Below are 24,253 nucleotides of genomic sequence, written 5' to 3'. Positions count from 1 at the left end.
TGTGGCTTGCTGTTGGAAAGAGCTCAGTGTGGGCCTCCTTTGGGCCACACCAGAAAGAAGCAGGAATGAAGCAAAAAGGAGAGGAAAGAGGACAGGAAAGAGGAGAGCAAAGAAACAAAGCAGAGGGAAATGTGAAGAAGAAGGAGAGAAGAAGAAGGAAAGGAGGAAGGGAAATCAACCAGGAGAGTAAAAAAAGAGAGACAAGCCCAGCAAGAGAGAAAGAAAGGAGAGAAAAGGAGGAAGAAGGAGAATCAAGAAGCAGCTAGGCAAGAAAATGAAGGGAAGGAAATGTAAAGAAAACCAGAAAAACAAGAAAGAAACAAGAAAGCAAATAAAAAAAGGGGGGGGGAGCAAGAAGCAATGAAAAAAGGGAAGAAAGGTGGGAAAAAAGGGTAAGGAGAAAAAAATTAAAGGAAAAGGAAACAGTAAAGAAAATTTTGTACAGCATAAAGGAGAATGACAAATGAAAGAAAAAAGGAAAGAAGGAGAGACAAAGAAGGAAGACCCAAAAAGGTGACAGGAAGAAGGAAAACCAAAAGAGGCAAGAAAAAGCAGGAAGGAAAGAAAAACCCCTTGGCAGCATCCTGATCACCTTGTCACAGTGGGCAAAGCTGCAAGGAACCCTGGTGGGTCCCTGTCTGAAAGAGCTACACCTGCCACTCCTTTGGGACAGAAGGCCAAAGAAGAGAAAGGCGTGGAAGAAGAGAGGAAACAAAGAAAAAAGGAGGGAACAGAGGGGAAAGAAAAGGAAAGGCAAAAGGAAAGGAAAGGAGGGAGAGAAAACAGAGTAAGACAAAGAAAAGGAAAGGAAAGCAGAAGTCAAGCAAGACCAGGGAGAAAAAGGACAAAGAGCCAGAGAAATGAAAAGGAAGGAAGTGAAAGAAAGGAAGCAAATGAATGAAAAAGGGCAAGAGAAAAAAGGGAAGAGAAGAAAGGAAAGCCAAAGGGGAAAGCAAAAAAGGGAAAGCAAAAGAGGAGAGCAAGAAGGGAAAGAAAAAGAAGGGAAGGAAAACAAGGAGAAAGAAAGGAACAAAAGAGAGCAAGGTAGAAAAGAGGAAAGACATCAGGAGAGAAAAAAGGGAAGAAAGAAGCAAAGAAGAAAGGAAAGAAAAGGAAAAAGAAAAAAGAAGAAAAAGAGAAAGGAAAAAGAAACAAAAAAGAAGAAAGAAAAAGAAGAAACTTGGTGAACGGAAAAAGATGAACGAAGACCGAAAAAAAGGAAAGAAAAGGGAAGGGAAAAGGATGAAGAAAGGGAAGAGGAAAGGAAAGAAAAAAGGAAAGAAAAGACAAGAAAGAAGGAGAGCAAAATGGAAAAGGGAGGAAGGGCAAAAAAGGAAGGAAAAGAAGTAAGAAAAACAAGGAGAAAAAACAAGGAAGGAGAGAAAAAGCCTGTGGCAGCATCCTTATCACCTTGTCACAATGGCAAAACCTGCAAGGGAACACTGTGGAGTCCCGTTTGAAAGAGCTACAGCTGCTGCTCCTGGGTTAAGACAGACACCAGGAAAGAAAGACAGACACCAGGAAAGAAAGATGAGGGAGAAAAAGGGGAAAGCAAGCAAGCAAAGAAATGAAAACAAGCAAAGCAAAAAGGAAAGAAACGGAGACAAAAGAAGGAAAGGAGAAAGGAGAGAAAAATAGAAAGAAAGAGGAAAGACAAGTAAGGAAAGAAAAGAGCCAGAAGGTGAGGGAGAGAAAAACAGGACAAGGAAGAAGGCAAGACTAAGGGAAAGTGAAAAGGAAAGAAAAGCAGGGGAAGCTAAAAGGAAAGAAAGTGAAAGGAAACCCAGAAAGCAAAAGAAGAGAGAAAGAAAGGCCAGGTAAAAGGGAAGAGGGAAAGAAAAAGGAAGGGAAGAAAGAGAGAGCAAGGAAAGAAAAGGAAAACCAGAAAGAAAGGGAAGAAAGAGGAAGGAAAGGGAAGAAAAAAGGAAAGGAAAAAGAAAAAAATCAGGAAAGCAAAGCAAGCCAAGAGAACAGCAGGAGAGCAAGGAAGAAGCAGAAGAAAGAAAAAAGGACAAACGCAAACAGGGGAAGGACAAAAATGGAAGGAAAAAGGCCAGAAGAAGGGGAAAGGGCAATAGGAACGGCACAAAGACTACCAAGGGAAGAAAAGCAAGGGGAGAGAAAGCAAGGACACAGAGACAACAAGGCAAGGAAGCAAACAGCCTTGGCAGCAGCCTCCTCACCTTGTCACAGCGGGGACCCTGCCGGGACGGGACGGGACGGGCAGTGTGTTTTGACCCGCCGGCAGCTGTCTTTGGTCAGCGCCCAGCTCCCCACTTGGGGCTCGGGGGAGCCTTGGAGCAGGAGCAGGGGCACTTGGCCTGGGCTGCCCTGTAACTTGATGACAATAAAGCACTTTTCTGCAGCCCTATTTGACGGCTCCTTGTCTCCCTTTCCAAGCCGCCGGCACTGCACGTCTCACAGCTCCTTCTCTACCCTTGGGCAGGGACGGCGGCTCTGCCTGAACGCCCTGGCAGAGCTACGGAGCCGGAAGGGAAGGCACTGGGCAGCAGCATCGCTGCTCTTGCTGCTGCCAGAAAGGACAAGCGAGATTTGGGGCAGAAATGCCTCTGTGTTGGGGAATGCGGGGCCGCCCCCAGACAGCGGCAGGTAGCAGTCAGGTGGGAGAGGAGCTGCCAAGAAGTGCTGCTGCTGCTGCAGCAGCAGAAGCAGCTTACAGGAAAAGGAGCCCCCAGGCACGCAGCTGGCTCAGTGCACAGACTCGGGGGCCACAGAACCTATCACAAGGGCTTCACACTGTCTTGAAGCAAAACCCCACGGAGTCCTTTGGTGGCTGACGCGCGGTCGATGGCTGGGACAAGACGAGGCATCCCAGGAAGAGGAGCTGCCTGCTTCCTGGCCTGCAAGCACACCGCAAAAGCCAGGCAGAACGAGCCCAGAGACTTCACGAGAGCGCCAAGGGATGTCTCTTCGGCCCAAGCAGGGCTCTGTCCTAGGGCAGGCATGCTCAGCCACCTTAGCTGGCCTCCAAATACTGGGGACACATGGGCCCAGAGCTTCCAGCCTCTGCACAAGGACACTGTTCTTTGTCCTTTGGGAGCCCCTTTGAAGGCACTTACAACACACAAAAGGAAAGTAAGGCAGGTGGACAGAACACAGAGGAGCTCTACACATTGGTGAGGAACAAGGCGGAGGGTGAAGGCGTTGCCTAAAAGCGTGGCCCAGCCCCGCTGAGCTTGCTCGTGCCCTGCTTCAAAAAAGTCCACCAAGCACCCAACAATTAACCACGCCCCAAATGCACACAGACCCCACAAGACATAGTCTCTACAGAGAGCGCTTGTCTCCCCCCAGCTCTTTCCCTGAAGACTTGCCCTGTCAGTCCGCAGTCTCTTTGCATGGCAGCTCCCTTCAGCCCGCTGACTTCTCTTCCACACATACACACAAGGCCTCCAAAGAGCACAAGGATGCAGCAAGCAGAGGCCTTTGCTTTAGCGCTCCATGTTCTGCCTGCAGCTCGGGAAACTGCTTTACCAAGCTACCACAGCACCCATCCACAATCCCGCCTCCAGCCCAGCCCTCCTGGCCTCCAAAGCTGAGGCACTTGAACCACTCTTGCCAAGTTTTATTTTTAAAATATGAAATACTTGCTTCAGCAAACATCAGTTACTGCAAACAAAGCAGTTTTCAAATAACTGTAAGCTAACATCAGAAATACTCCTGCATGCTACCGACATGGCATATCAAAGTACAGTATTTTGAAACCACACCAACAAGTATCACCTACATTCACTATTCCAATTCTCTGAAAAAAAGGAAAAATTATCTTTTACATTCTCATATGTTAATAGAGCAATTAATTTTAAAAAGTATTTGCTTTTAACCAGTACATAATGGCTTTTTAACCAGTACATAATGCATTAAGGAAATAGTACTGAAATTAACTTTTCTGAAGTTAAACTCAAAATAATGCCTGAACACAAAGAGATTTTCTACATAAAATTAATCCAGATTTTTTTTTTTAGACTAGTGTACATGCATGTATTATTTAAATGTGACAGGTACAAAATACAATGAATTAAGAAAATTCACTTCTATATTCAAGTCCATAGGTGCTAACACTACCTATAATCACTTACTTTGTTTCAGTAACTTCAAGGTGATTACAGTGCTTTTGGAGGCCGTCTCTGAGGTCTTCTAACATCCCTTTCAATTTCTTTTTTGAGCTGAAATTGTTTGTATCTTTCTGCCATTGAAATAAGCTCATTAGGAACTGCCTAGCAAGAAAGCAGCACAAGAACAAGGTCAGTTTTGAGTAACTCTATAAGCTTTTAGACATCTGCTTTATAGGAACAGTCAAGTCAGTTCTGTTTTTAAACTAGATTTTGTTATTCATCTGGCTCCTGTCACTTTGCAGATTTGCTTTCCTGTAGATCTACTGATGCACAATCTAACCTTTTTGAATAAAACCAAACCACAGGTGAGTGAAAATATTCAGCACAGCATCCATGCATTTTCAATTATATATGTACATTAGTATCACCATCTCATGACGATGTATGACCAGCTAATTGAAATAGTTGTATTTCAGACAAAAATAAATGTGATAATGAACAATTGGAAAATATTACAAGTGCCATTAAAATGTGACACCATGCTATATATATTTGAATGTTATACAATTACGATAGATATAAAATTCCTTTTGGAAGCATGAAGTACAAGAACTCCCCTTCAAAGGCTCTTAAAGAAAAGATGTTGCTGTTGGCTAAGAGGGAAGCATCCTCACATTTATAAAACAAACAGTTAAAGACAGAAACAGAAGGGCAGGAGTAAGCAGTCAGTTCCCACACCAGTAGCATGTCACCAGATCATCTAACAGAAATCCATATTAGCGTATATGCTTTTTGGCATGCTTGCAGTTTTGTGGAAAAGGAGGTAAACAGTATCATCAGCAAACTGTCCCCTCAAAATTACTCAAGTTAGTAAAGACTCAGGCCAGCTGCAAAGAGTTACAGACAGACTTTATTAGGTTGAATGACACTGATTAATACTACTAAATAGAAGTGGGACAATAAGCACATCCCGTTCCCATAGATCATGAAACAGAGGCAGTCTCTGGTAAGTCCTTAAACTGCATTAGACATCATGCAGACATTAATGCCTACTAATCATTCACTGCATTCTCAGAAGAGGTTTCAGATTACTAATCTATCAAAAACAGCCTGCTTAGACAACCTGCTACAGCGCATATAGCCAGGTTGGCATACAGCCATATAGCAGGTAGGATGTGTCCAGTTTCCTGAGCTCAGAGTGAAAAACATGCCCCTCCAGTGCATGATGGTATTTCTTCGATTGCTCAATCTGAATGGTTTTGTCCTTCAGTAAGAGGCAGAAGTGCAGTACAAGCTTGGAGGACTGCTCTGAAATTTAGTGAATGAATATATATATATGTTCATATGTTCATATATATATGCTGTTAAGTCTCCTTAGAAATTCCTAGACCAGACAATGCTTTACCAGGTGAAGGAAACAGCCAGAACAAAGGTCATGACAGAGCAAGATGGCATCCCTCCAGTTTCAACTTCTTTTGTCAGGCTGCATAATTCAGTGATGCTCATTCTTTGCTATCAGCAACTTTTCTTAAGTTGAGATGAGTCAGACTGCTAGTATACATTTTCTGTGCTGAATTGCTCTCATTGGTAAACATCTACCCAGCAGCCAGGAACCCACAAAACAGGCTACCCACAGAAACAGTCTACTCCATCTGAAATTTTAATGTTGTTTAAAAGAAAAAAGTGAAAAAATGAGGCATCTCTCTAGCTGAAAATTGCTAGAGACTTATCACTAGACATAGAAATAGTGAGACAGAGTTAGGTTTCCAGTTGAAGCAGTGTATAATTTTCCTCCTCTGTATCACAGCAGACCCTCTCTGGCAACATGGAACAGAATTTATTCCAGCTCAAATTGCAACAGCTCCTTGTCAGATTGGTTTTTGAGATCAAGGAAAGAGTGGGAAGGAGCTAGAATACAGAACACAGAAAAGTCTCACTGAGGTAACATCCAGCACCTAATGTTTTGATTTTGTAAGATTTTATACAGACAGTTTATATATATGCTAAACATATAACCTAGATATGGAGGTCCAAATGAGAAAACAAAGAGGACTAAAGATACCAAGACAGTGTTACATAAAAATTATGGCAGTACAGAGATCACAGAATCACAGAATAGTTTGAATTGGGAGGGACCTCTGGAGATCATCTGGTACACTGTTCCATCTGGTCCCCTGCTCAAGCAGGGTCACCTAGAGTAGGTTGCCTAGGACTGTGTCCAGTCAGGCTTTGAGTACCTCCAAGGATGGAGACTCTACAAGCCCTCCTGGCAACCTGTTCCAGTGTTTGGCTGCCCTCACAGTGAAGTAGTGTTTTCTTGTGGTTTTCTACCAAATTCCCTGATAATGCTGTCCATGCTTCTTAATAAGCAATTTCATCAGGTAAGACTCCTGCAGCATGATACAAAAAAACTGGCAATCTTTCTGTTGTACCTGTTTTTCTTTACAGTTGATCTGTGTATTCAGATTCATGGAAAACATCTGGGTGGCTAACAAACACACCTTGCTTTGATACTGAAGCACTGTAGACCTTGATGCCTTCAATTTTCTCCTTCCCTTTTACCTAATGCTTAAAGTCACATTTTCATTGCTGTGACTGTGAGTAAAACACTGCCTTGTATAGCTGTTTCCCTTCTGTCAGCTGTAGCTAAAGTTTGAGAAAGACACGATTAGTAGTTACCCTGAAAGGTATGGGTGCTGAGATGTTCTTTTCTCCTTTGAACTCGTGAACCATTTTCAGCTGAACTAATGTATCTTAATAAACTTTGGGAACACCAGCCTGAAGCAGGAGACCATGCATGAATGGTAGTGGCTGACTCAGAATACATAACATGGCATACATGCAAGTTCTATTTAAGTGGATTTGAAGAACTGCTAGGGGCTTCGCCTCCTATTTTTTCCTGAAAAAATGCTGCAGCTTTAAGTAGGTTTTAGGAGACAAAATTCTTTTTTCCTCCCTCAAAAGGATTTTATCAGGTTTGCGGTTTGTAGCATACCATCTTTCAAAGAAGAGCTGTAAAAAACAGATGCAGGTCAAGTTCTAGCTCAGAGTTTGAAGTGGAATTGAATGGAATTAAATATCAAGGAATAAAACAGATCATATTATTCCTCTGCAGGATATGTGTGTGTGTGTGTGTGCATGTGTGTGTGTGCACGCATGTGCATGTGTGTACATGCATGTGCTAGACAATTGCTTTTTCTTGGGATGCTGAAGGCTTTGATTAACATTGGAGATTCTTTTCTGGGATTCATACGTAGTAAGGTGAAATACAACTGTGAAAAGGTCCAAGCTAAGGATATTCAGGACAAGAGGGATTTAAGCACTGATTTTTGCTGAGACACAACATACTATCATCAAGGAAGATATAAGCAGGCTCTCATGTTCACAACCTGGTTCACATGGTAACCCATAATCAATATAAGCCTTACCCAGTACGGTATACTTTCTTACTTGGTTTGCCCTTTCCAGAATGTCAATCAGCTCAGATGCAACTCTCCAATCACTCTTAGTGACAAGTGTTACTGCCTCCCCAGTACGTCTAAACAAGGAACAAAATAAGTGTTGATCTTCAAAATAGAAGATAACGACACTGTTAGGCTTTTCCTATCAACATATGCTTCAATTAGTAATAAATTGGACTACAGGCAGTATTTCTGAACTTTTAGATAAAGTAAGCTGGAGTATTTGCTATGCATATGACAGAAAACACCTTTTTGTTTTTATGAAGGCCAGAATAAGGCAATTCAGCTAAAATGGAGCAAAGGCACAAATAATTTAGACTTATAGACAATAAATCTAGCATAAAGACAACATATGTAAGTATGAAAAGTCATGCATTAATATCTCAAAAAGAAAAAAAAAAAATTGTGCCAGCCTGGGAAAGCAGCATTCAAAACTCCTAACACCAAGCTATACCACTGTTTTAGGCAGAAAACTCTGAACAAAACTGTTTTACCAATGGACTGTTTAGGAAACTAAGCAGTTCAGCAGTTCATGAACAGACAGACTTAAACAAGAAGTGACATTTCAGAACATCTATACAGAAGTAGAAGTATACAGAATTGTAATTCTTCCTTGCATTAAAACAGTTTTCAAACATCCCTTCCCCCAACTATTTCAATGAAATAACAGAAAAATATAAAACTTGTTTGCCTTCAATTTAACAGTTAACAAATTTCAAAACACAATCTGAAGCACACTTTGGTATACTCTGGAAGCATCACTCCTCCATTCTGCATCACCTGTAGCTCTAGCATTCCATACAGAAACCACCACCACAGTGCATAAAATACTGATATTCATCAATTACAAATATTGTTATCTTCTTAAAAATACCTACCCTGCTCGTCCAGTACGACCTACTCTATGAACGTATTCTTCAATGTTTCGAGGGAAGTCAAAGTTAAAAACATGAGTAATATCATGCACATCAAGACCACGGGATGCTAAGTCAGTAGCTATCAGTATTCTGACCTTGCCTAAAATAAGTACAACAAAAAAACAACACGAGTTAACAGCATACACAGAAGACCTACTCCAGCCTATTGGTTTGCTAGCGTATAATACACCTATCCTTGATACTTAAAGGAAATATGTTTGTTGTGTCTCAAACTGACTTAACTTCAGATACTAGGTGGCAAGTAAGTACTCCTATTGTCATTTTACTATTTTAGGTAAACAGGTAAAACATAAGAACATAGAACAGGTAGAACAACAAGGTACAGCAGAACCAAGTAACATGCCCAGATGATGTAAAATGTCTATGAAAAGAACGGAAATTTCAACAACTATTTCCTGAGCTGACATCCTTATCACAGGACTGTTTTTTGTTTTACTAACATTGGGTCACATAATCCCAAAATCTAATCCTTCTACCATAATTAAAGAGCAGAACTGTTTCACTGCAAGCACCATCATCTGACACTGAAGTTTACGGTTCTGTAGACTAGTACAATATTAACTGCTCCACAAAGACTTCAAACAGACCTTACTTTAAATAATTTAACTCTTGGCCATTCTGATTTTGATTGAACAAAGAGCAAGCTCTTTGCTGTTTGTGTTTGTCAAATTAACAAAAATACGTATGTATCGTTCAGAGCCTAATTCCCATACATTTAACATTTTAATTTCTAATGAACTAAAGAGTCACTACAGTTATAAATACACATCAAGTTGAACAGAACGTGCTTCAGAAACCAGGGCTGAACAAAGCAGTATTGAAGTACCAATCTACCTTTCTTGAAGTCATCTAAAGCCTGTTCTCGATCGCACTGCTCTCTGTTACCATGAAGTGACTGAACTGGAATTCCTTGGAGACCAAAGTCACTTGCTAAGTCATCAGCTCTAAGATGAAATAAAACAATGGTTCTTTAAAAATAAAATACAGCATTCAGATTAAACATGCAGAGATAATAATGTGCTGCCAATAGCTAAGTGTGTGTCTAAGAGGGGGCAAAAATCCTACCAAGGCCAGCTGGTATTTATTCTAACAGTATGGAAGAAAGCACAGAAAATTCCCAACATAAAAAGTGTTTTTTGAGCCCTTCTCTTCCTATCTCACCAGAACAGGTCTTCGATGAAAACATTGAATCCACAAAGCAAAGACAGACAGCCATGCAGCAAAAGAGCATCAACCCAGAAAGCACTCTACCTTAATGGAACAGTTGAGAAGATGGCACCAGGTATCATGTGCCTTATATATACAAAGAAAGGAAAAATAAAGTAGTAAAAAAATTCTCTCTGTGGATAGTGCAAAGAAAAGCTTTCTTGTTTTACATGGATACAAGCACACCATGATTACATGGCATGTGTGTACTCACTTGAACAGTTTTGGAACTGTTAAAATGTAGTACTTTAGCGGTTAATAGGTTTTTTTGTACAGATCCCCCCCTCAAAATCCCTTCCCACAACGGATTTGTCTTAATAAGTTGACATTTCCTTAAAAAACAAAACAAAAAAGCTCCTGTCTTTTGACATTGGTTGCATATTTCTATCTCAGAACAGTGTCTCTGACTTTGCCAAAGAAGCCTCAGTTCTTACATTTCTAGACAGAAGTCCGAAGCCCTTCCAGGCAGATGTCAAGATTAAGCTATGTGCTACAGGCAGCAGAGTTTATCAGCTGAAAGGTATCTGATCAGGAGTCAGAAGCTCCCCACACTGACTGCTCAAGAAGAATTTTCAGAAAACAGTTTAGATCCATTTAAAGGAAATATCCCCGCAATAACCCTGCAAGGGCAGCTCATGTCAGGCTCTCCTCTGCCCTTCACCCACAAACTAGAGAAAAAAAAAATACTGCATGCATCATACTGCATAATTAGTTTCAAATATTCAAGAAGCTAACGGTTGGCAACCTACAAAGTTTTGTCTCACTTCCTTGCATCAAAAGGAGAAATAAAAAGCGAGTCCATTACTTATGTTGTTTGCCACAGCACCTGAAAGGCTCAGGTATGGTAAAATGATAGACAAAAAAAGTTTTATACACACCAGTTGTATACGCAAGTAAAGTGTAAGTTAGATTAATATATCCCTAAGAACATTAACATCTACTTATGTGAAATTGAGATTTCCCACCACTATTGGTAGTTCTGAAATTAAGAATTATATGGAGTACCAGGCAAGCAATCTTCTGGGGTTAGGTGGGAGAGGGAAGGACACCACAGCCATCAATATTACCAGCACACTGTTGAAAGTTGCCGTCACACTTTATTATCTGAACACAAGAAACTACTCAGCATTTCTGAGAGGAGGAAAAAAAAAAACACCAAACAACAACAACTACAGATGTAATACTTGGAAGTGATTACATACGTAAGTTTCCTTCCTACAAAAATGATGACCTTATCTTTTGGCTTCAGAGAGTCAATGAAATACCGCGTGAAAGCTCTCTTCTCTTCTTCTGGGATAACAACAACTCTCTGTTCCACTGTGTTTACTGCCTGTTAAACATAAAGAAAGAGATGTTACATAGAAACAGATTTGAATAATATCTTTCTGTTAACTTCCAAATTATAAAATTAATATACTACAAAACTATTATAAAACGAGAATATATTTGAATTAAAACAGCACAGATTTGTTGTTTTCTAGTTGCCTTAGGAGAATAGTAAAATTTATCTTTAAGCAGTCTGTCAATCATACATTTTCAGAGATTTAGAAGGCAGAGATCTGCAGATTAGTGAGGTGAAATGAAATAAAGATTCTTAATATTAGTGAAAAGCAGTGTGAAGTAGTTTATTCTGGGTAGTCTATACATTCTCCTGACACTGCATTGTAAGCCATATCTTATGGTAAGAGTTGAGAAATTGGTCAGGTACTTAGGAAGATTCCTTCTCCACGTGGGAGAACACAGAGAGGTTAAGTTAGATTGTTTTTTTTTTAAAAAAAAAATTTAAATCATATGGCATGGACATTTCAACACTAACTGACATCACTAAGTCCCTCTAGTATAAATATACAGCCAAGAAGCAGAAGCAAAGCACTTTTTTTTTTTTTAATTTTTAAAGCCATCCATACAAAGAGATGAAGCTCTCCATTGTGGAAAAGAAATGATCTCTCTCGTCTACCTTCCTCTGCAAGCAGGTTACCCAATGCTTATAACAAATCAATGGTTGAATTTCTTCTCATGATCCACCTCAGAACATCGCACTTTGCTATTTCAACCGTATTCTCCTATCAAATAATTGTCAGATATACAAAATACTTCAAACTGAAGTAACTGGTGAGATGATTAGTAGTTAAGCAGTAAATCTAGTAAGCTTCAGAATGAACATTTTTCCAAAATAGAGCTTCTGCTGTCTTGTGTCATCTTACAGTTACAAGTCATCTACATGCTCTGAACAATTCTGTCTTATTTTTATCTGGAATTCAGATCTGAATCAAATAAATTACAAAACGAATTCAAAATAATAATTACTGACAATATCATAAATAAGTATCTCGCCATTATACAGACTTGGCTGAAAGTTTTATTACTGAAACTGCAGGAATGTGCTTATAGGAGTACGACATTCAGTAAACTTCTAGATTTGGTTGATATAACTGCTTGTCATTTGTCTTCTTCCGAAAGGTGGGACTTCAAGATCTGCTTACATGAACATTAGAACACAGTTCTTATCCATTAATCTCGTTAAAAGCTTCATTAAAAGTTTAGAAGGAGTGACAGAGTTTGCTGGAAGTTCATATTGATTTTAGTTACAAGCATTTACTTTATATACAGTTAATAGTAAAATAAAATTTCTGGTTTATCTGTAGGTTCTTCTAGAACAAAAAAGGAAGAGGAAAAAGAACAACTTACTGCTAAATCAAGAGTGCCAACATACACAATCATAGGATTTTTCAAATAGGATTTTGCTAGGCGACGAACACCATCAGGCCAAGTAGCACTAATGGGAAGTGAAGAGGAAAAACAAACATACAAGAAGAGTGCAAAATCTTCTCTAATACATTAATCACATTCTTCTTTCTTTCATCTTAAACACCAGAGAGGAACTTGAACGTTCAATAACAGCAGTCAACTTCCACAACATTTAGAAATCGTCCCAACAAGTTAACAGTTCTCTTCCTTTCAAAATAACCATACTTTAAATCTAGAAAGTTATGCAACAATTATGGAGCCTAATGAAGCCAAAGAGTGAGTTTAGTAATTTAATGCCTTCTAACAAACAAGCTTCTCCTTCCTAATTTTTAAACAGTAGCACCAATCCAAACTACTTGTGATTGTAAGAGTTATTGTTGGGACATTGTTACTTAACTCCTGAAAACTGCACAACTTCAAAATGAGTCCAGGTACAGACTAGCACAGGTACGGATCAAAAGCTTGGATACATGTTTGATCCCAGACGCAAAAACAGAAGTTCGTCTTTCATATGAATACGGTAATTCCCAGCCTCCCAACAAACCTTCCTTTCTGGAAAGGACACGGATGTTTGTATAGCTGCATATAAAACTTCAGAGAAGGCAGAAGAAGTGTAAATCATCTTGTTAAAACAAACAAGAAGCCTTATTAGGACTAACTAGGCAGGAGAAGAAAAAAAATAAAACGGTGTCACTGTCATTTAGGCTAGTAAAAGCTTTATTAAAACCTGACACACTCATTTTGAAGTTAACTTGTTCGAGTACTTAGCACTACTACGTTTACATACCTTGTCATCACAGTTTGTCTGTCAGGCCGCACATCTATTAGGATTTTCATTATCTGAGGTTCAAATCCCATATCCAACATTCTGTCAGCCTCATCTAAAACCTGCTTAGAATAGGATTAGTGTCCAATTTCCTTAGAAGAGAGTCTCAGCAAGACTTGACATAGCAAACCGTTATTAAGAAATGATTTTAACTTCAGAACCCACTCTGTAGTTTATTACAAAACCTGTTCAAACTTCTTTTATCTGGTAAAAAGGGATTGGTTCCCTGATCGTCCCCATCACTTAAAAAAAAGGGCAAGCAAGATAACTGACTCTTTGCAGAGGACAGATGTGCACAAAACCAACATGCAAATTAAAGCAAAATGATACCTTAGGTATCTGGCAAGTTAGAAGTAAAAATATGACTGAAACCAGTATTGCCATGGAGGCACAGACGTTGTCAAGTGCATGTGAAAGCAATAATGCTGGCACTTGCTACACTGTCATCTCTGGTAAAGGCTGGAAAGTTAAAGAATACAAACTTTTAACACAGCCACTAGGTTGAATTTTAGCACTTCTTTAAACTTTTAAAGCCTTTTGGGTCCATTCATGATAATAGTAATTATTTTGGCCAGTCCAAGAATGGTACCACCCATTCAATACTTTTCTGTTAACTGAATTATAAAAAAGAGAAAAATTCACCCCCCCCCCTTTCTTTGGGGGATAGGATTGCAAAAGCAAACAAGTGAACTGAAAGTCTGAGTACACCCATTCAGGATCCATCCTTCTAATATACAAGCACACTTCTGAATGTTTTCAGTCTCCTATACAATGAAAGGCAGCTGCCATCCAATTTTTCTCCCTTAACTTTCAAATAGTTTATCAACCAGTTATATGGATCATGCATTTTAAGTATCAACATTCTCCACTCACTTATGTGGAAATGTAAGACTTGGATGATAATCCTTTTTTACTGTCCTTGTTTTCTAGTTTCTTTCTTTTGAGGTGCATTATTCTATGCTAAAGGCTTTTAGTATAGAATCTCTAGAATTTTCTGGAACAATAATAAATCCTCAGGAGAGACAGAAGACAGGAATTCTACTTTCTGGTTTCAGTCTCTATTTTCAAATGATTCATAGAAGCTTCATTAAACTACCCACATTCTAGTAAACTGGCCAGGCTTAAGCTTCACAATTGTAAATAGAGAGTTGGTTATGATGCCCCTTCCAACAACAGAAGTTTTCTAGGCTAGTAAGCACACTGGTACTTCACTGAAAATGGAGAGGAAAGCATATAAGTATGCATATTAGATGAATCAGACTAGTAGTTTACTTTATTTCTGCTAAATGCCTGATAAATAATGCTAATACCTATCTTAAATCTGTTACATGCTTTTTTTTTTTTTTTTTCCAAACCCCTCATAAGCAGGTCCTGGCTTTTTAAGTTAAATTCTCCCCCCCAAATGATGTGTCCATTCTAAACAATTAAAAAGGCGTATGTGACAGAAATAACCAGTGTTTCTTCTGAAATCATGAAGAACAGAAGCGTATCTGAAGTGAATGAGTTACTAAAAGTCTGAGACAAGTCATGACTGCAGTTAACTTGATGGTTCTGTCAAGCAGGAAGACAGATTTCCTTCCACATGCTGTCAGTTCACCTTGTGTATTTAAATATAATTAGTGATCTCCATAAGATGGGCAAAGTCTGTTCTCTCACCAAAGCACGAGTCTCCTATAAACAGCTACAAGAGCTGTAGCTCTATCCCTCTGGTCCTTACTGCACAAGTACTAGGAAGAACTTATTAGTAACCTTTAAAAGAAAAGGGAAAGAAGACTCAGGGAAGACATTCGATCCATTAATAACTGGTCTTTGCATAACTAAGTTTGAAATAGCAAAAATTACTACTATGAGATAAAAATTTATGATCTTTAAAATGCTCATTCTGCTAGAAGCCTTATTTTTTCTTGCATGAAGTGTGGTTATGACAGGAATGAACCTCCCCCTCCAACTCTGATGTTAGCCTTAAGATATATTGTAATTGAGACTTAAAGTTTAAAAGAAAGCTAAATAAAAGCTTGCGTTAAGACCAAGTCAACTATTTCCCAACTGGTGCATTATTTTTTCATATCAACTACTTGCCAAATATGTTATGCTCTTCAGATTTATGAAGCTGTTCATTTGAAGATCATTCAGTCTGCCAGGAGTAGCAATAACAATATCCACGCCTTTGGTAACCACATTTATCTGTCCTTTTCGGTCCCCACCACCATATATGCAAATACTAAAAAATAAAATGTTTTCCAGAAGCAGAGTATTAAGATTCAACTAAAGTCAATCTTTCTCAAATAAACACCACCATGTTGCTTTACTTTAAAAGGTATCATCTGATAGTACCCAAAGGAAGAAATACAATGTAAGCATGACTACTAGAATCACAGTAAATAATAGCTTAACACTGAATGATTTCCCCCCCCCCCCCCCAACTGTACAGGAGTAGCTCTCTGCTGAAGTTGCAACAAAAGTAATCATAAGAGGAAGGAAAGATGGCTACTAAGCTATATTTTGGATTGTTTTTAAAATATTTATATCAAATAGATGAACCCAAAGCAGAACGCATGATTTTCTAAGGAGTACCTTCAAAAGTCAGATTTTTTGCTATTAAGGCAACCAATGCACTTGTGAGACTCTAGGCCTACACAAAAAACTTAGCACTTTTTGTAAGACTCCAGTATTTTGCGGAGGAAAGCAGAAAATACACTGCATCATTCGACAACTACTAAACTAATTCAGAATGCTATACAAGTCTACTAGAGAGTCCTCTAAGTTTTAGAATACAATAATGTCTAATAGCTTTAATGAAGATCTGCATGATGGGACAAAGTGCATTCCCAGTAGTTTTGTGAATGACACTGAACTGGGGGAGAAGCCAGTACACTGTAGGGCCAGGCTGTTATTCAGAGGGACCTCAACAAGCTGGAGAGATGAGCTGACAGGAATCTCACAAAGTTTAACAAAAGCAAAGGCTTCCGTCTCAAATGGAACAGCCCCATGCAACAGTGAAGGCTGGGAGACAACAGGCTAGAAGACAGATTTGCAGAAGGAGACTTGGGTGGACAAGAAGCTAAGCATCAGCCAGCACTGTGCCCCACACAGCAGAGAAAGCCAGCAGCATACTGGGCTGTACTAGGAACAGCGCGGCCAACAGATCAAAGAAGTGATTATTTCCCTTTATTTGGCATGTGTGAGACCACACCTCAAGTACCATATCCTGTTTTTGCATTCCCCTGTTGAATTGCAAGAAAAGCACTGTCAGTCTGGAGCAAGTCCAGCAGATAGCTACCAAGATGGTCAAGGGGCTGGAGCACGTGACATGAGAAGTGGGGAACTGGGCTTGTTCAGCCTAAAGAGGAGAAGGCTCAGAGGAGATCTCATTGCTGCCTACAGCTACCTAACAGCAAGGTATAGAGAAGACAGAACCAGACCCTTCTCAGATACCCACACTAGAAGAAAAGGTAAAGTTCCAACACTGAAAATTCCAAGCATATATAAGATACAGATTTTCACCATGAGGGGGTTTAGCACTAGAACAGGTTGCCCAGAGACACTGTTAAATCTTCATCCCTAGAGGTGCTCAAAACTTGACTAGACAAGGCCCTGAGCAGCCTGCTCTAACTGGACCTGCTCTGGACAGGAACTTGGGTTAGATGACATCTGAAGGTCTTTTCTAACCTATGTGAGCCTGGGATTATATGAATAAAATATTCTGATACAAACGGTGATACAGCAAAGAAGAGCTACTACTGACAATCAATTTTTTATTTGTAAGAGATCCTCAAGTAGTTCATTGCACTTTTGAGGCAGTGGAACATGAATTAAAACTTCTGGAAGCAAGCTTGTTAACATGGCCTTATTCTAGAGAAAGTGACCTGACAGCAGGCTGCAGATGCATACATGAAGAACATGAACATTCACAGGATAAGACGACCCCACAAAAGACTACATCCTGAAGAACAAGGAGAGAGAGCGCAAAACAAAACAAAACAAAACAAAAAACCCAAGCTCTTTAAACATCACACCCATGGAAATATGGTCATAAGAATACCTAAGAGCTTCTAAAAATTTTGCTCTTTTAGATGAAGGTCCCTCTCTCTGGGTAGGAACAAAAATAATACATCTGAGCCCCTTCCCCCCCACAACGGAGGCAGAGTATGCATACCACCTAACAGCTCATGAAACACCTTCCATGCAATACAAACAGAATACAAGACATCAAAAAAAAAAAAAAAATCAAGAAATATGAAATATTTAGCACCTCTCCTCCTCCCTCAACAAATGCAATTTTGTTAGTAGGTTAATGAAGCCAAAAGTGGTAGAAAAAAATAATTTAATAAACAAGTGAGGAAAGATTACCTTTTAATTCCTTTGTATGTGTACTTTGCACACTCTGCCTCAACTTGAAGTGCCAGTTCTCGAGTGGGAGCAAGGACTAACATTCCCGGCCCCCCACGCTGATCTCTGGGTCTGCAATAAAGCACCTTTGTAACATGGGTATGTGAGGATACTCAAAGTCTATTTTTTTTTTTTTTAAACACTGTTTTACAGTTTCTCAGTTCTCATCGCTGAAACCTGCTAGCAATTATGGTTTCTGTAACAAATATAATGTTTTCCCCCAGGCTTATGAATTTTTTCAATTTATGATTTACCATCTTTCTTACTAGAAAGTCAGCACTTGAGAGGAGAAAAAATAAAATAAAATAGAAGTATGCACAGCTAAGCAACTCAGAAATACGAACAGTCCTTACATTGGTTGTGAATCCAAATGGATGAATCCAGGCATTAAGTAAGCCAATGTCTTCCCAGTGCCCGTCTGTGCTATGCCAATAAGATCAATTCCTTGGAGTATGATTGGCCATGCCTGGGACTAACATAGAACGATGCATACTTAAATGTACATCTCTTCAGTTCCAGTTAAACATCCATCAGAACTGATGAAATACCTGAATTGGTGTAGGTTTCTGAAAACCCACTTTTCTGATATTAGCCATAACATCAGGATAATGCTCAAATGCATCTTCAAATTTATAAACAGGATTGGGAATGCAGCGCTTTTCACCTTCTTTCAAGTCATTACAAATTATATTATTATTTTCCATCCTGTGTAGAATTAAAACAGTACAATAGCTTTAAAACCACAGAATCTGAAAATGTGAGACTAATACACAAGACTACATCTTTCTGACCTTCTTAAGTTTCCAGCACAACAAACAAATTCAGGCTCCTGGATTAGAGCTATAACCATGCTTCTTACTTCCAGGAAAGCCTTACTATAGAAAGACTTCTCCTGTATTCCTCAATTATCATTCCCTCTTTAAAGTTTTATCAATGACTATGCTAAAGTTATACATGCGCCACCCCACTGTCGTACCAGACTTCAGTTATACTCTGTCAAAAAATACAGAACTGTTACAGTTTTTACATGCTCAAAGGCAACCTAAAACTTATATGAATGGATTTGGACTTATTCGTCAAATTCTGTATTCTGATAAAAGCCTTCCTAAAATATTTTCAGAATAGCTCTCTGGATGCTCTAGACAATACAAACAAAATAGTTTAGAACAAAAGCAGGAGGTCAATAAGACAAGCTACAAAAAAGGCACACAAAAAGCTATATAAACGTCAAGGTTTTGGGTCATCCTCCACCCACCCCCTGCCCAATTAGGAGGTATAAATACGCATCACAGGTTTATCTTAATTCCAGTCCTCTTCTGTTCTGAAGATTCCATTCCACAAACTCTTACTTCAGGCAAGTAGGCTAGGAAAAGAATTCAACCTCTTCCCATGTTTAAAAAAATACATATTTTCTTTTTTCTTTCTTTCTTTTTTTTTTTTTAAAAGGTGAAGAAATGAAAAACACGTCTTTTTTTTTTTTTTTTTTTTTTACACAAGCGTTATTCCTCAGTATGTGTTCTGAGCCTACAAAACAATGTTCAGTTACTCTTGGCTAGCTGTAACAGTGACATGTATTTTAAGGAAATAAGTGTCAATTCCAAGCTTCAGTCACACTGGCAAGGCTTCTCTAGTGGGCATGCAATAGAAAAAACAGACATCATGCAAAAAGACAAGTAATAAAAGGTAAGGCTTCAAGACATGCTTACCAATTCCATTAGAACTACTGAAAAGGACTGAAATTATTAGCAGGGTCTGAACAGAATCAATTGAAACAGATGATCTGTTTTTCTTGCAAAGTAATGATGTAGGTTGCTGGGTCAAGATGAACGGATACAATTAACTGAGGCATGTACTCACCAGGATGCACTTGTAAAGACAAGATAGATGGAAAAAATAACAGTAATCAAAGTTGAAACCTGTTTCAAAGATGGTGTTTGACTAAAACATATAATGAAAAACAATGGCTGCTAAGAGGTATTTAGCATGTGAATAATATTAAGATTTATTTGGAAGGACCTAGAAACCTTGAATATACTGTCTAATGCAAAGAACGAACCAAAAGCCAATGAACAGTCTTGATTCTTTTCCCCTTTGAAAGTCAAACTGATCAAACACCTTTTAGGGAAGCAGTTAATCCCTAAAGTTAATTTTCCAAGCAATAATAATACCTCATCTGCTAGTCATTGTTCAATTCCTAGGAAAGATCCACTAAGTTACTACAAGACATAAACAATAATACTTCTGTTTCAGTATTTCATCTCCCATTTAAATGCTTTATACCTTAATAGTTATTTTCTATGGCAAATCATCTGCTTGGCAAAATGATCTTACCGCCACAGTTCCACTTCTTCTTGTGGCATAGATGCAGTCCTTGATGATTCTTTATAAAAGTTTTTCTCAATTGGAGGCAAGTCTTAAACAATCAGAAAAAAAGTGAGCTTGAATCAGTAAGACATGCTGCAGATTCAGGGAAACACTGCTAAAGGTTAAGATAGAAACCCCAAACCCAGGCAGACTGTGCCTTGTACTAGAAAACTAGTCAAAAGCAGTGGGAGACTACTGTTGCATTCACATAAAAGATAAAAGCTGAGATGAACAGCTAAGCACATGTAAAACAATTACTTCTCTGTGTTTCAAGTTCTAAAATATTTTTACTAATATACTATATTTAACAATTCTCAAATTTTTGCTGCAGCCACATACAAGTGTAGCATTTTCAAAGGCAGAAGCTGAAATACAAAGCAAGTACTGCATTTAAGTCTCCTCAGTGACTACACTGTTCTCCATGATCACCCCTGAGAAATCCTGGTGAGTCACTTCACTGTATATACTTAATTGATTCAGATGCTGAAAGTCATCTCAGAGCAAAAACTAAAGATGTTTATGCATTCAACAAATTTATTAAATGAAGACCAGCAATATGCAATCAAAATTTTAAAAACTAACCTGCCCACTTCATAGCTTCATATCTAGCTTTATTTTCTCGAATGGAGGCCCAGTTAATCACAGATTTCTGTGGGGTATTTTCAGGCTTGACAAGATCCAAGTGTTTCTCAGCAGAATTACTACCGAAGTACTGCTGTTTGATGGAATCTATTTGGGGGGGGGGGGGGGGGGATGAGGAAGAAAACCCAGAGACCAGAACGTTGTTATTTTCCATACTTTTTAAAAAATATTACAAGACCTCTTATTGTTTTTGAATACACATGAAGCATTTAAATAGGAAGTTTTTTCTTAAGTCTTATCCTGAAACCATCGTAAAGACCGTACAAATCCATTTCTGACGAGAAAAGAAGAAAAGCATTTCAATATCTTTAGCTGCTTAAAGGAAGCTAATGACAGGTTCTGAAATGCTGAATGCTATTCCTTCAGCTACAAAGAAGGTGTGTTATGCAGCAGGGTTTTTTTTGGGGGGGTGGGGGGCAGGGGAGTGAACCAAAGCTTGTGATAAGCAAGTTTTATTTTTACAATCTACAATAGCAAGGTTTTGCTATTGTAGAGCATCGAGTAATAACTCAATGTAATTATGCTCTATGCCCTTTTTGATTAGGCTAACATTTCTTCAGGAAAAGAAGTTTTATGCTGGAGATATAAACGGCAACACAGCTAATTGGAAAAAACAGGAAGTATGAGGCAAAAAACAACACAGTCACACACACATAATACATATCAGGTATTCCTAGCTTCTTGAAAGCTACATACTAGTCTACCTTCTGGCGCCCTTAAAACGAACAAGCATAAAAGTCATAAGCAACTCGCAACTCATCTAATCCTCATTCTAAGGCCAGAACACAACTCAGATTCTTTCTCTCTCATCAATGCCTCAGATCAAGTATGACTGTGTAGATAGATGGTCCTTGCCCCTAAGGGCTTATTGTATAGGCAAACAAGACAAATAGCAATAACATAAGCAGTATCTCAAAAATACAGTCATTACTTAGATAACCATTTAACAGACAGAGTCAACACAACAAAATATAATGAAGTGAGCCATGATGTGTAACATCAAACCGTAAATACTTACCATGAAAAGAGTTAAGAAATCAGCCTCAGCCATGTTATAATCAGTACCTGTTCACTTTATAATCTATGTTTATGCAACCTTATTGAATTTTAATACTGCACAGATACTACATTAGAACATACAATGGAAATAAACTTGGTATTTCTGGGGGACCAGACCTATATTGCAAGAAATCAAGTAATCCAACTTTTTTGTTGTTGTTGTTAAGTTAGAAACACTCAGGAACAGAGGTTCACAGAAGTCTGATAGTTTGAGGGGGAAAACTGTTCACAGGTGATAGAAGAAATGTCTAGATATTTCTCTGTTTTAAGGAGGTGTTGCACTGTCCCAAAAAAGGTGAAAGTCCATTCATTTTGGTAAAATACAAACACTCCTACAAAAGTACCAAATACATAGAAATGATCTACAGTCACTGTTTTTTGTAACACACTCCTTACCTTTCTCAGTCGCACCTCTAGTGTAGTTTTGCCCAAGTCTTGTAACAGTATCTTCAATCAACATCTTGGCTTTGTTTTGCACAGCAATGCTGCCAGAAATCTTTATTTCAGCTTCGTAGGTTCCCTTTATAACCTATGTTTATAAAAACCTATTGAATTTTTCTGTACTGCAAAAACAGAAATTACATTAGAATATGCACTGCATTTTTTCCTGAATTTGAACTTCTCTTCCAAGAAACGCCCTCTAATACCTTTTCAAAAAGAAAAGGAATTAAACATACACTTGAGGAAAAGAAGAAGAAAAAAAAGCCCAAAACAGCAAGCTTTCCGTACCTTTATATACAAGTCAAGTTATACCCTCAATTCTGCCTCCTTTTTAGCTATTCTTATAAGAGACCAGCATTACTGCAGGGCAACAAGTTGCTTCAGTAACTCTGGTTTACACAGAAGCAGAACCAAGACTGTCTTCCTGACAGAGTCTTGGCCTGCAGCAGATGCAGTGCACACAGTACCTGTATCCTAGCACCTGAAGACTCCTCAAGTTCTCTTATTTTAGCTCCACCCCGACCTGTTATAAAGATACATTGCAAATACTATAAATATTTAGGCCAAACTGTCAAAAACTACACATTGCAACTCCAGATTTTTTGGTGACAACCAAAATGTTAAGACTTTCACAAGAGAGAGCACATTGCTAAATAAAAGCTCTTGTGACACAGAAGAGCTAGAAAAAGACAGGTAGGTCTTTTGACAAGTAGGCAAATGTAAGAGAGGAGCTGGGGGGGGGGAAAGAAAAAGTTTGTTAGATGAGGAGACAGAGCAGCAAAACCAGTTCAGAAGAGAGTCACCCTTCTGCCACAGGAATAGAGAGGAGTGTCAGCACACTTGCAGCCCACTGGCCGCCAGAAACAGAAATCAAATCGGATTTCGGAAGGGAAAACTCAGTCCTCCCACTGAGCGGGGAAAGTTCCCGATTCGGTCGGTGCTCCGCGAAAGGCTCCTGCGGCTCCCGTGCGGCAGGGGCCCGCGGCGAGCCGGCGCCCCGGGCCTCTCCGCAGCGACGGCTGTCAGGCGGCGGGACGGCAGCGAAGCCCCGCGCCGCGACAGGCCCCTTCGGCACGCAAAGAGGAAGGGGCCGCTCCGACAAACCTCTGGGCGTCCCAGGGCCGGGCCCTCGCCTCCCTCCCCGCCCGCTTACCTCGGCGGGGCAGGTACCGGGGGCGGGGGGGGGGGGGGGAGCGGGCGTTATTACCTATGAGAGCACCAACCACGGCGCTGTCGAGGCGGAGGCAGAGGGGCGCCGCGGCGCCCCAAGCACGGTGGGCGGCGACAGCGTGGGGCTGCCACTGCCCCGCCGTCTCCGCCGAGCCCCGGCAGCCTCCCGCGCCTCGAGGCTCCCGCTCCTCCCCCTCGAGGCTGCCCGCCGCCGCCTCCCGCCACCTCTCAGAGCCCCTTCGCCCGCTGCCGCCCCCCGCTGAGGCGCGGCTCCGCGAAGGGGCCGCCGGCGGCTGCCACAGGAGCGAGGCGGGGGCCGCAGAAGATGGCGGCCGAGCCGCCGCGTCAGAGTCCTCGTCGCCGCTCGCCTCCCAGTCAGACATGGCGGCTCCCCCTCCCAGCTCCACACCCACATGGCGGGCCTTGACGTGCTTTAGGCTAGAGGGCGCGCTGATTGGCCAGCGTGATCACTCACTAGGCAGCAATTGGCTGCCTTGTCAAGGCCGCCCAGGCGCGGGAGAGCTTGGGCTGTTGTGCTGGGGCGGCGGGTGGGCGGTCGTGGCGCCGACCTTCCTGGCTGTAACAGCCCGGGGCAGGGTCCCGGCGATGCCGTACCGTGTCTGAGCGGAGGCTTTTGGGGGCGAGCAGAGGTCCGGAGCGCGGGGGGAGCGGCAGCGCCTGTGGGGCGGGAAGGGGGGAGCCGGGCAGGGGCGGCAGGGCCCACAGCGGCTGGGGAAAGTCGGTAGCGCAGATGGATGTTGTTAGGTGTCTGGATTAGTCACGCTGGTACGGCGTAGTGCAAGTTTTGTAGGGGAGTTTTAATATTTAATCTTGAATTAAGCTTTAATGATCCTTTAATGAAGATTTCAGTATGGCTGGAGGTACCAAAGCCGATTCGGTAATAAAAACCTTCAGTTATGCTGAAAATCTGCTAAA

The 24,253-nt window shown here is 40.3% G+C and overlaps 1 protein-coding gene across 6 annotated transcripts; it reads right to left on the bottom strand.

The window, feature by feature from the left end:
- Positions 1-3,568: 3,568 nt before the first annotated feature.
- Positions 3,569-23,729, bottom strand: DDX43 (DEAD-box helicase 43). Of its 6 annotated transcripts, XM_026095923.2 has the most exons (17): positions 23,355-23,729; positions 22,615-22,670; positions 22,103-22,235; positions 20,588-20,734; positions 19,973-20,054; positions 18,190-18,346; positions 17,995-18,113; positions 17,603-17,713; positions 15,332-15,473; positions 13,214-13,314; positions 12,367-12,454; positions 10,881-11,008; positions 9,307-9,416; positions 8,413-8,551; positions 7,524-7,611; positions 4,098-4,235; positions 3,569-3,763 (listed from the first exon to the last, which is right to left on the bottom strand). In XM_026095923.2, exons 1-16 carry the CDS (start codon positions 23,698-23,700, stop codon positions 4,122-4,124), a joined length of 2,061 nt encoding a protein of 686 aa, XP_025951708.2. In that variant the 5' UTR covers positions 23,701-23,729; the 3' UTR covers positions 3,569-3,763; positions 4,098-4,121. The 6 variants fall into 6 exon arrangements, with proteins under 6 accessions (XP_025951708.2, XP_025951710.2, XP_025951707.2 ...); XM_026095925.2 differs by having other exon boundaries at positions 3,569-4,235; positions 7,502-7,611; XM_026095922.2 differs by having other exon boundaries at positions 3,569-4,235.
- Positions 23,730-24,253: the final 524 nt, after the last annotated feature.

The sequence above is a fragment of the Dromaius novaehollandiae genome, chromosome 3, assembly GCF_036370855.1.
Source record: "Dromaius novaehollandiae isolate bDroNov1 chromosome 3, bDroNov1.hap1, whole genome shotgun sequence".
In the NCBI taxonomy this organism is placed as follows: domain Eukaryota; kingdom Metazoa; phylum Chordata; class Aves; order Casuariiformes; family Dromaiidae; genus Dromaius; species Dromaius novaehollandiae.
Note: the sequence above shows the minus strand (reverse complement) of the source record. Positions and strands in the feature narration are given on the sequence as shown.